The sequence below is a fragment of the Phalacrocorax carbo genome, chromosome 2, assembly GCF_963921805.1.
Source record: "Phalacrocorax carbo chromosome 2, bPhaCar2.1, whole genome shotgun sequence".
NCBI classification, from domain to species: Eukaryota; Metazoa; Chordata; class Aves; order Suliformes; family Phalacrocoracidae; genus Phalacrocorax; species Phalacrocorax carbo.
This window is the reverse complement of record NC_087514.1, coordinates 156518782-156531956: the sequence shown is the minus strand read 5'-3', so window position 1 is coordinate 156531956 and position 13175 is coordinate 156518782. Positions and strand designations below refer to the sequence as shown.

The 13175-nt window shown below is 39.0% G+C and overlaps 1 protein-coding gene across 4 annotated transcripts in view; it reads right to left on the bottom strand.

Moving 5' to 3' along the window:
• Nucleotides 1–13175, bottom strand: part of DIP2C (disco interacting protein 2 homolog C) — a 333846-nt gene that overhangs the window by 64451 nt on the left and 256220 nt on the right. For all 4 annotated transcript variants that reach the window (XM_064444999.1, XM_064445000.1, XM_064445001.1 and 1 more), the window contains 5 exons: nt 11945–12153; nt 10977–11091; nt 6357–6558; nt 4137–4246; nt 3269–3349 (listed from right to left, as the gene is read on the bottom strand). In XM_064444999.1, the coding sequence (XP_064301069.1) occupies nt 3269–3349; nt 4137–4246; nt 6357–6558; nt 10977–11091; nt 11945–12153 (717 nt within the window). The remainder of the gene's footprint in view (nt 1–3268; nt 3350–4136; nt 4247–6356; nt 6559–10976; nt 11092–11944; nt 12154–13175) is intronic.

Here is a 13175-nt window from a genome sequence, read left to right as displayed (position 1 = left end):
TGTCTGCATGCTGGAAGGAAGCCAAATGGCACAGCAGAAATACTTTATAAGACAAGAGATAAAAGACACAAGTGAAAACAATACTTTGTGATGGGAAAAAGAATTAGTCTGGAACAAAAGCTAAGCACATGCATACCAATGAAATAGAAAAGAAAGACATTTGTTGAATTTGAGTAACTCTGTTCAGCATGAAAAAAAAGGGGAAGTGACAATATGTCACAGAGCTTGGAAATTCAAATAGGGCTACACTGTTTTAAATTGGATGAGTATTATGGTTCTTGCATGCCTTAAAAACATGTATGTGTATATATATGCACATTTACCAATACACTTTCAGAGAAATAAACACTTCTGTATCACAAAATTCGCTACCACAGTTGACACCTCAGAAGAGAACTCTAAAAGTGAACATGCTGGACAGACTGACTGCCTAGAGCTGGTCTGGCCAGACGTGGGCTGAGATAAAGGGATAGGGCAGTATGGGAAGGGATGCACCTCTCTGCCTGTGCACTTGTTCTGTGGAAACAGAGGATTTCAGTCTCCAGTACTACTATGATGTACCTGGCACCTATCACAAGCACTAAGTTCACTTAAGAACAGAGAAGCTGAAGAAATTGGGGAAAAAAGGTAAGAAAATACTTACAGTTAAAAAGAACAATGTATCAAAAATGCAGTGCAATCAAAAATATTGTATCACTGTCCTTATTAAGAGAGAAGGCACTAGGGTCTTCTGTTGTAAATAAGTATTTTTTACACTCCATTTTAACAAAGCAAGAAATAATAAGCATTTGGCTTGATTGCTGGCTTCTATCCACCATCACCGTCCCACCCAGTGCTGCAGTATTTATTGACCACAAGCTTCAGAGAGGAGAGAGCAGTTTGATAAAGGTCTAGAACTGGAAGTAGTGGCATGTTAACAGGCATCGCTTGGCATTTACAAACTTTATAAGAAACTATATACAAACTCAAACACTGTCAACAAAAAGGACAAACCTAACTGCAAATAAAAATGGCGAAGTCAGGGCTTAGCGTTCCTCTTCACAATCTTCAGCAACCACACTTAGTGAAATGCACTTCAGGCAATATTTATCAGTCTTCTGAACAATGAGGAGATCATTTCTCTAAGAAAGTTACCTCTAAAGACATATGCAACTATATAGATGCTGGACTAGCAATGGCTTCCATCTGTCCAGCCCCAAATATGGCCAAAGTGACCTGAGGTCTGGGTGTCCTTGTCACTATAGACCTGCCAGTAGAAATGTGATTAAAATCTTTGTTCCTTCTTTCAAGAAATTGCTTGTTTGTGCGGTAACAGGAAGAAGAACCTTTTATATCCCCACATATATCAGAAGCACAGGCCCCACTGACACACAAAGGGAATTGCTGCAAATCACGTAAATTTCTGCAAAACTTGTTTACATTTAAGAGTTTTGGCACTTGCTTCAGGTGAGCTAGCAGAAAGACAGCGTTTCTATGAAGTGCAGGGAAGGAGAATCCTGTTGTTGGACAAGAATCATTGGCAAGACCCAGGCAACTACTCCCTTTGTGTCTTTTACACAAGGTGTCCTGCAATGTAAAGGTATTGCAATCCTTCATGATTAACACTAAAAACAACGCAGTGCACTGATTTTGAAATATTCCAAATTCTCAAAAATCTTGGGTTACACTAATCTCAGTGGATTTCTATTAGTCATCCACTGCAAGATGCCTGGATAGTTTAGAACAAAGTGTACAGACAATGTGCAAGGAAGACAAAAACGGAAAAGTTACAAATCAGAACTAAAATTCAAGATGGGCAATAAACCTTGCCTAGGCAAGTTGCCACCAAACCTGTCACTCCTTTCCATAAAACATTAAATCTGTCCATAAACCATTACATCTCTCAAACAAACTTCATATGATAAGATATTCCACACTGAGAGTATTAAAGGAGCAGAGAAACTGAATTTCAAAATTTGACTATTTTTCACTTCTGTGGAACGATGAATTCTTTTGTTCATCTTTGTTTTCCACATTGTGTCCTTCCGTACCACTGTTGGAATCCTTCTGCCAGCATGGGAAGTCTGGCTTTTTGTAAAGTGCAAAACCAACAGCCTATGTGGATAACACCGTCTCTTTCTCACAGCATCTTTGCTCCTAACTTACAGGACCAAAAAATGCACTATTTTAATGGTGTAATATTGACTCTACTTTGCCACAGACAACTACATTACTACTTCACTACCATCTGTCAAGTTGCACATGTTCACATATTAGCTAGTAATCTGAATTTGAAAAAGGTCATTTAATGACTTATTGGTAGCCTGAAACTGAACTTTGGTACCAGCACTGTAATATGGGCTGGAGAAGCATATCCTGTAAATACAGTAAGCGGTCATTTCACAGAGGTTCACAAAGTACTGGAGGTTTAAGAACCCATCCAAATTGCACAGGGACCACATGGGCTGAAACAACATCAGCTACCACAGGTGGCCCAGGGCAATAGCACTATTCCAGGCTCCTCCTCTCCCGGAGACCCTCACACACTACGTATGTTTCCCAGTTTTGACAGAGGTGTCTAGGTGTACTGTCTCTAAGCGGTCTTGGGAATTATTGGTTTGTCGTCTACAATCATCTAGGAAATCTGTAATCATAATCACCCACTCTTAGTAAAGCCAAGTTCTGTACCATGTGACATGCATTAATTCATTTCTGATAAGCAAAGAAATGCTGTGCCAGGCTGGCACCTGATGTAGGCTATGCAGAGAAATTTATTAGTGATCCTCTTCAGACCTGGTTGGATTCTGGACATACCTCTTCTTTGCTTCACCTCCTTTCCCCATTCCCACACCTCCCCCAGATGATGCAGACTCAAAACCAACAATCATTGTTTCATTTAGGGCAAATGCTTTGATTTTGCCAAGCCTGTGCTTTTCAAATTGGAAATTAGGATGGTGAGCAGTATTAAATACTACTCTTGGGTATAGGAATGATAAGTACTGAAATAGATTTGCAGTGTCAGCTCACCCACAACATATATGTGGTAGGAAAAGAAATGAGAAATGCGTAAGGCGCGCTGTCTGATACAAAAGCAATCTATATTTTGACAACTGGCAATGATTATTCTCTTTTCCTCTCTGCCTCAGTGAACATTAAATATAACAGCAGAGTATTAATGGAAAAATCAACAGAAAGGTCACGTTCAGCCATAGCATGAGGAGGTGCAGCTGAAATACCAGGGTGCCATTTTCCATACCACAGCCTGAGAGTAACAGTCTGAGCTTCTTACCCTGCAGTTGAGTAGAGTGTAAAGCACATGGTCAGGAGTGGTCTGAGCTCTCCACTGTAACACTTCCGAGAGGAAGAGGAACTAAAATAAAGCAGAGCGATAGCTGTGACACTAAATAACTTTTTGCATTTAAAAACCAGATAAGTGTTTTTGCTAGTTTAGCTATGTCTTTCTTATTTATATGTTATATTTTACATCAATACCCAGAAGCCCTAAACATGAATTAATTCTCTTGTCACCACACATATTTATAGCAAGGTGCTTTCGCACAGTAGCAGCAGCCTCTCTAGATGTGAAGCCACTGCTGGGATTATGATATATTACTACATATACTTTCAAAGCAATAAATCAGTTCTTACTGATCTCTCTGAATTTAAGCTCAATTTTAATTCTTTAGCTTGTTGCTTTTTCTTACTATAAATATATAAATATTTATACAGCTTAGAACTTACTAATTTCTCACATAAGCCCCCAGAAGAGCTGAATTTCAAGTTAACTTTACAGGACCAAAATAATAACAAATAAGGTCAGGACTATATATTCAAACAAAATTCCTTGGAATCCACTTGAACTAGTAAAAAAGATGTAATAGAGGGTGATTTTTGGTAGAAGCCTCATTAACACTTTCCATCACGTTTGTTCTGTTGTCCCATGTACATTTACAGAAAAAATCCATACATATAAAAAGCAGACTTCCACTCTCATGTCTATTTTATATTTGTCTGCAAAGGGCGTTCTGAAATATTTTAGTGTGAATTAGAAAAAGCAATCAACAAATTCTGCAATAATAACAGTACTGTCTATGTACTGCTAAGTGTCCTGATGCTACCTAGCTAAATATAAGCTGTGTCAGAAAAGTTTAGCTTACCTTTCTGGCTTGGTCATTATCTTCTATTTGCCCCAAATCTCTACCACTGGCCTGTGCAATTCTTTTTCCAGAGACCAAGTTCCCTACCATCACAGAGGCAGGGCCAATTTCTAGAATAAATCAAAAATGTGCTAAGTGCAATAAAAATCCTTCGCCTGTAGATGAAAATTCTTTTTCTTTCTTTTGCATTACATGATATTTTCCTCATTGCTATCCACAACACCAAACCATGAGCACATTTCTGTTGATACAAACCTTGGTTGATGGACCAGAAGTAGCTGGAAGATATGTAGGCCTGGATTCATCCTCTCTAAACCTATCTGAGGAGCCCATTTAGCACGGGCTGTCTACAGCCAGAGACACATCCTGTCTGCCTTGATATGGGGAATCTTTGGAAAATTCAGCTCCTAATTTAGGCATGTCCATTCAAGTGCCTAAAACCAGATGAGATGTATCCAGGCTTCAGGGACAATGTTCCTATTTTTCTCTTCTGTTCCCTAGGCTAAGTTGCATCTGTATTAGCAATTCTGTAAAGCTATAGACATGAAGTGACAAGGATTAGGAAGGCAGATGATGCATATGATAAAATATATGCAAGCACTTTAGCACAAGGTAGAGACTGAAGAAAAATAATTTCACTTTAGAAGACAGAAAGATGTCAAGGCTGACACTTCTCCAGGAGGTGGATTTCACTGACGTTTTGTTGCTGCCATTAGGGAAAAATACCTGTCTCACAGATACCATTTACACTCATGTTACCATTTGCTTTCTGCTTCTCCAACATGGATTACTGATTAACTGCAACTGATACCAGGCTTTACTTCTAGTCTATGATGTCCAAGCTTTGTCTCAGTGCTTGTATGTGGTATAATTGTCAAAATATGAGATGTCTAAGTAACCAGATAATGTACAATAAACAACATCTACAGACTACTCCGTTTAAAAAAGATGAAAGCAATATATGCTCTGGGTATGTCACAATTACACAAAATGCGAGAATGTGATGTTACCAGTTTGGTTTCTGCATTGATGGCATTACTTTTACCACAGTGATATATAATGCATACATAATGTATCTGTAAGTTTCTCCACTGCACCGATCCTAATTCAGTGATTACTTTTCAAAGAAACAACCGGGAAATACCAAAGTCAGCACTGCAGTTGAAGCCTTGATTACTTTTGTTAAGTCAGTGGAAGTCACTGTTAGCCTCTGACGGTCCCAGTATCTGCAAACTCAGATTATGGTTTTGATTTCTGAAACATTTGTCCAAGGGTTTTAAATAAAGAAACAAGCTGGTGGTTTTGGCAAACTTGTACTGAATTCATGACGGAGAGCCCTCATATTCGGGATCCAGAGGATAAAACACTTCATATTGCAAGCTAGTTTTCAAAGTGGAAGGTAACTAAGACTTAGTCTAATGTAGCTGGAATCAGGTCTTAAGCCTGAGGCTACAGATCCAGAAATCCTTTAAATTAATCTGAGTACTAAAATCTGCAATTGGATTAAAAGTAAAAAATCTGCTAATAAGGTTCTCATTCATTGGGGATGAGTAACCAGTGACTGGACTACAGCAGGCTACAATGGCTTTCTCAGTCATTTGAATCGTACCTTGCTGTATCATTTCATCCAATATTCTTCATGAAGTGTGGCAGAACTTCTGGTGAACCACCTTAAAACTAGTTAGGGTTTTCCCTCAAATATATCTGCTGTCAGAATACTTCAGAACTTCCCTACTCAGGTAAAAACCTATATCCTCATTCTTGGGTTTAATTTATTCATGACCAGTTCTTAAGTATTTGCTCTACTTCCAACTGTTATTTACTGTCAACAGTCCTCTTCCTCTCTACTTCTGCTTTACAAACTCAGCCTTCAAATAAGCCAAGATTTTCTTTCTCTGTTTTGGTCTCAGTCCATCCTCTTTAAACATAATTGACTGGGAATTTACAAAGAACTTCATGTGTGGTCTCAGCAGTGTCTTGTAGAGTGATAAAAATGTCTTAATCTTTACTGAATTTAGGTTTTTGGAGGATTTTTTCTTGTACTCTTTGTGAAGGTACTTCTAGCTTCTGCCAAAACTAATGATGTTCTTATCACACCTAGAATATTTAACGGGAACAGCTGATCGAGCTTATTGATTCTCATGTGCATTAACAGTTACTTGATTTTGCTCCATACAATACCGCGAACACACAGCATTAAGTCATGGCCACTCATCTTACCTGGTTGTTTTTGCCTTGGTTTAGGCAGGTTTGTTACACATGTGTGGGGACACATCAACACATTACAAGGATGCAGCGATCCTTCCAAGAAGAGCTGTTTGGTTTCTGACAGGTGTATTCCACCCAGTGGCGTCTTGGGAAGTGTGTTTGCTGGTACGAGCGCTAAGCAGTAGACTCCCACTTGATGAATACTGTCAATAGCCTTAAAAAACCAGGAAGTTGATTTTAATGAAAGGCTAATTTTTCATCATTCTAATAAACACGTTATTCTGCGTTACTGCATAAAACAACCCTAATAATTAACTAGCAATGGAAAGACACTTTAGCAATGTCAGTGATAAGGAGGTTCTTTTCAGTGGGAACAGGTGGATGGAAATGTAACACTGATGTTATTACACTCATTCCAGAAGATAAAAAAGCAAACAAAAACCTGGTGATAAATACACAGAAATCTGTTAAGAAATGCTACCTAAGCACCCCTTAGGCACATGTTAGTAGCACATATCCTGGAGATTAATTACCAAAAGGGACTGGCAACTCGTGAAACTGAGTTTAACTGGCACACTTCTCAGAATTACAAGTTCAAAGGAGTCCTATGAACTTAACATCCAGTCCATCTGGCAAAGCAAAGAAAAATTTCAAAAGTTGCACATATATGACCATATACCTACTGATGTATGTAGCTTATAAATTTTTTTTTTATTTTTTCTAAGATAATAACTGTTTTACTTTCTGATTACTGTGTAAAAGATCCACAGGCAGGGATGGGAATTAGTACAAGAGAAAACTAGAGTACTATCCACTTGAAAAAACTCTGTTGAATAAAAATGAAAAATAAGCATCTTTGAATCTTGTAATAATCATGTTCATTGCCTGACAAGCGGAGTAAACTGCATTTCTTTTTTAAAAAATATATAACATACAGTATCTATGTAATTTATTTTTTTAGACACGAATGTCCATGCACTTAAGATTTTAATTCCATACACATTTTAACTGGTTATTTTCCTTGCGTTGGTAACAAAAATTGCAGTGAGTTAGAAAAACTTCAGACATCCAAGCAGACTGAGAAACAACTTACAGACAGCAACTCTAATGAGCAGTTAAATGGTCAAAAATATAATTTACTTAACTTGCATTTGATTTTTAACTGTGAGAAAAGTGACTGCATATATCTGTTGCCTTGAAGATACAATCTATATTCTGAGAATCAAATAATCATTTATAGTTATGTATTTAAGTGTAGACCAATAAATTACTGATTATTTCTACAGAGACTCTAAGTAATGCTTTGCTTTTGGCTTCTGTTTGCTTCATTTTTTATGTATTTAATTGCAAAATTTCATAAGAAAGAGTAATAAAGCAGTTACTCATTTCACAAACATTACAGTTTTAGTAGTGGTAGGTCTCACTGTAGTATTAGAAGACCTTGCTGTTGGTCTACATGCACCTCACCCGAAAGATCAGCACTAGCAAGATATATGTGACAGCCAACATACAATGGCTCATGTTTCTGGCAGGAGCCATCGTAACCTCCTCATTGTAACGTTATTTGTAGGTTCTGAAAAGCAGTGATAAATCACGGGATCCTCACCTGACTTCAGCTTGAAGGAAAACTGTTACAGGGCAAATAACCATACGACAGTGTGGATCCCAGAGTTGATGAATGGAAAGCAATACTCAGCTGGGGTGGGATGAGGGGTGTTTTAGATAATGACTCCCCAGTGACTTCCAAACTGTCTGCTTTGATAGCCACCTCGGCAGCACAGTGCCTGATAAAATGTCATGGGTCATTCAAAATTGTCACCTTTCCCACTCTGGAATTTGGCACTGAAGCAGTGAATGACTTTGTTTCACTAGGATGAATCCTAATGAACTGAACCATAAAATTTTGTGAGAGAAGAGTATCAGTCAATTTTAATACTGCTAGCATTTGTTACTCCTGGTGAGATGGCTTGGTTTTTGAAATTGCTCTGTCCAGCCAGAAGTAAACAGAGTATATGAAATCTTTACCCCTCTGTTTCAATGAGAAAACAGATTAGAGATATCAGAACTTGCAGAGTGCAGATTGTTACATTATCCAATCTAAGGAAACATCCCATACTGACAAAATTCCCCAGGCAGACACTCTCCAGTTCTGCAGCAGATCTCCTAGCTTTGTCTAGTCCTGTCAAGTCCTGCCAGTGCGCTGGCACTGGTAGAACTAACATCCAGTCTGCCAGGTACATGAAGCCCAACTCTGCCTGAAGGGTCAGATCAGTTTGCAGCAGTCTGGGAGAGGAATGAGTATCTAGGATCCATCTGACTGAACTGCTGGGTGACCTGAGATCTTCACTTACACTAACTAAAAAACCATACTCCTCCCACTACTCTCAAGACACTCTCTACCCAGACTGACCACTCCCAATCACGGCTCTGCTAAAACCCATAGATGCAGTCCCACATAGTCCATACATACAGCAGCTCTGCCATCCTTCAGCCCTCTGCTGAGGAGCAGGAAGGGCCAGGAAGAGCCAGAACGTGGTGCAACCCATTGGAAACAAGTCCTGCAAATTGATACAGCTCAACTCTAGGAAGAGATGCAGAGACACAGCAAGGCACAGCAAAAGCAGACGGTGTAGGGCAGGGCTGGCACGTGGCAGCGCACACAGGATGTCAGACGAGTCTCACAAATATCATCAGAAATGAGTAGCAATTTGGTAAGTTTGTTGTTATGGAGGTCATTGACAGTCATGACACAAGTGTGATATCATTGTGTTGCTCATCTCTAGCAGATGATTCAGATTTAACTGGTTACCACTTCCTGACATCTGTCATTAAAAATATGACTGGGAAGGAGGCACAATGCATCCCGCATGTTCCTGGTTTCTGTCCACCATCTCTGCTCTCAGCCAAAGTGGAACCAGAAACTTCTTGTTCACATAGTGATGCATGCCAGAGTTGCAGACTTCACACATGTGCAGTAAAAGCAGCCACACATATGTGTACTTTGATATATGGCCTACTGCTCCTGGACACTGCTGTGACTTGATCATACTTAGAGTAATAGCACTGACTTTTGGCAGAAGCAACTTGTCACTGGGCTCCCACACTGTTCAGTACTGAATTCTACTGGCTATGATGGGGTAAGACATGATTTCTGTAAAAGTCACAAAAATGCTTAGCTGATAAAACTGGAGAAATGTTAAGTCCAGAATTTCAATGTTTTCATTAGGAGCTTGATAAAATTATCAAGGCATGGGCAATCCAAAAGCCTCTCCTTCTTAAATAGGTTGCCCTAGGTGCTACTAGTTGCTTCAAAGGTTTTCTGTGTGATGGACAAGCTAGAGGTTCTAGCTTTTCTTCGTAATAATTTAGATCTACTACTGTGAATATGAGATGCCTCCAGCTGTATAAAATACAGTTATCTTCTAAATCAAGAGAGCAAACAAACCTGTCTTGAGATGGATGAAAGCTTCTTTGTTCAGTCTCTTCAAGGATACAGTAGACAGATTCCCTTTCTTATTAGGCACAAAGCAATAATGAATAAGAACAACTTTGAATTGTGTGGGATCTTTTTCTGCGGCTCTTGGGCAAAGCAAAAAAAGATGTTTGCAATATATTTACCTGAGAATAGTCCTCGAGGAAGGATAGAAAGGAAGGTAAGCAAGGGAAGTGGAAGTAATAGGTGACCAGCTGTAGTCAGAACCGAGAGCTTTTCACAAGGTAGCAACAGACAGACTTCATTTGACTACATCTCCATTAAACCTATTGCTTTTGAGTGAGAATTGGCTTAAACATGGAGATGGAGAAGACAGAAGATCATTGCTATCTAAAGTATCTAATTATTTCTGTGTGGACATTCAGGTTGAAAAAACTTCAAGTATGGTAATGATATTGCATTAACTTGGACTGATAGATGTAAGGGGAAGGTCAGAACTTTTTAGTATTCAGTAGCTTCTGTCTTCCGGTCGGTGTCCACACCACCACCCAGGTATGTGCCTTGCATGATCCACCAGACAGCTGGAATGGGATTCCTTCAATAGGTGTTCTTTATGCAGATAACCTCACTGTAGATACCTACATCTGAGCTAATCAATCACTTCCCTTCATTTCAGTGGAGAGAAATCATCATTTTTAGGCTGTGTTTCATTAACATAGTGCACTAGAAACGTATAATTCTCTCCTACTTATTAAAAAAAATATCTGGAGATCTAGCTCAGACATACTTATCTACACTTGATGAGGTCAACTCCATAACAGTGCCAGTAGCTGTTTAGTAAGAGACTTTGGTAGCTTTTGGTAGTATGAGTATATAATACATTCATTGGTTACCCTTTTGAAGTAAAAAATGACTATATCCTTATGAACAATACATTACTCTCTCCTTGCTATTACTTACTTCAATTCACTCCTACAGCATTTTGATTAGGGAAAAGCTCACTCTTTGGATATGTGTGGCCCAAATAGGAACTGTCACTCAGAAGAATCTAATTTTGTGCTCATTAGGTACAAGTGCAACTGAAACTGGACTTAAAATTATTCAAAGACAAATGTCAGTTACCTCCAGGGTCTGAAAAAGCAAGAAAAAGAACACAAAGCAGGACAAAATAGCTTCCAAATGTACATAAAGAGCATTACCTGGAGAACTCTACTCATCCATTGAAAACTGTCTTCCTCTGTGGAATCTGGCCTTTGCTCAGCAACAATAACTATCCTTTCATCGTGCAGCACGCTCACTGAAAACACTGCTATTCTATAGAGGAGAAGGAAAGATGAGTATTTAGTGCCAGAACAGATGGAAGAACCTGTCTTCTAAATTAATCCTCCATAACTATGATTTTGTTATTTATTATCCAGACAAATGGTACTTCAATTATTATTTTATTTATGGGGGAAAAAGCAACAAGAACAGTTTTGACTAACTTCTGGAGGAGAAGTAGGGGTTGTTGTTCTAGTATCACAAAAATACAGGCATAATGTCACTGCAGGGTTGGAGAAGTGAACCTTCTTGGGATAAGAAAAGCACTACATCTGGGTCACAGTGAGGTGGTTGTTAAACTGTTGTATAACAGCCAGCATAAGCACCTTCTTTGGCCCCATCTTAGAAGAAAGTAATTGCAACATCATTTTGTGAGAGGTCTGCCATGTGTTCACGTGTGCATTAGGCTCTTCAGTAGTTTTAGACTCTCCTGCTCAATTTCAGCACCTGAGGAAGGTCACAGAAGGAACTGCTGTTGTGCTCAAGAACTTCAGTGTTAGCCACATTGGAAATGTTCAACTTGGAGAGCTAGCATTCTCTTGAGTCAACACCTTCAGAATCAACCAACTGTTCAACAGGGAATTTTAATAATCACAATTTTGAACCTTGGTATCTGCCTCAACACTGTCTTAGGTTTCCCTCTGCTGTCTCTTGGCTCTAGCCATATAAACAGCAATGTAGGGAAACCGCAAATAAATTTCATATTATTGCTTTTTACTGATATCAGCAACTTTCAGAAAGCCCAGTGCTGATTAGGCACTGCCTTCTGAAAGTGTTTTGGGTCACTTACACCTGGCCTAAGCAAAATAAGAATTTCTACATAATATGAGAAAAGAAAGGATCAAACCTTCCCCTGTAGACAAATTTCATTGGTTCCACGGCCAGTGCTGTTGCTACAATGTCATCAGCATTATGTCTTCTTCCACTGACAACCATCAAACCATCCATTTTGCCAATAACAAAGACAAGTCCACCTGGTCCTATAAAGCCTAGTAGTCCGGTCCTTATAAAAGGGTATTCAGTGATGGGGCCACCAGAACTAGTCATAGGAAACACCTGTAAGACAGAGAAACACACGTCTTCAATTCTATACACAGAGATCATGTTGCAAAATATTTCAGGCATGCTCTCTCAGATGCTCTTCTGGAATGAAGTAAATAGGTCACCATGGATGCTCTTTACTCTTCACTGACCATAAAGGGAGTGTCAGGAAACTTCTAGACTAGTGTGTGTAATTTTCAATACCTGAGTTCCAGTAAGTTCAGTGCCACTCTGTTTACCATACACTTTTTCCCTAACCATGGCTCTGTAAATCATTTATGACCTAAAAGAAATATAAATCAACATAAACAGTATTGAATTAGAAAAATGCTGTGCAGAGTGCAGCAGCTAACCTGAGGTGCTATGTATAGGTTACCTGAGAGATTAAATCGTAAACATTACTGTAGAGGTTCTTTTTAGTACCTCATGCTCATTTCCAGCACAGTATAGAGAAATAAGCAGGCTAGAAGTGAAGCTATTTTAAGGTACTGTACGTTAATGACTCTTGCAGCTGACCACATTTTTATCTAAGGTCAATTAAGTCCACACAATACCAGTGATAATGCTTTCTGTAGCACATCTAAAAGTGAAAATACAGGCCTGTACAGAGCCTCTCTAAATGTCTGAACACCAGATGCAGACATGACTTCCACAGGATGGATTTCTACTGCTTTTCCTATCCTAACTAGCACAGTGTTATCATTCTGACACGTGAGCTACTTTAGAGCTGCATTCTGACACAATCACACTTTCATACCATCGCTTCTTTACACTGAAATAGTCTAAAGGCAAGTTATTTAATACAATGGCAAGTGGAAGACCATGGCTATACAGTGCCCTTCAAGGCTCATCTAAAAAGAAAGGTCAAATTCTGCTCTCAGATGCCCATGGGTGACTGTTATTGAACAGATTTAATGCTTATACATCCTCAGCGTAATTCATTTCAGGAACACAAAGCGCTTTGACTCTCTAATACCTGCAACATGAATTACACAGTAAAACAGGAAAGTGGCCCACTTGGAGAAGGCTCCTAAAAC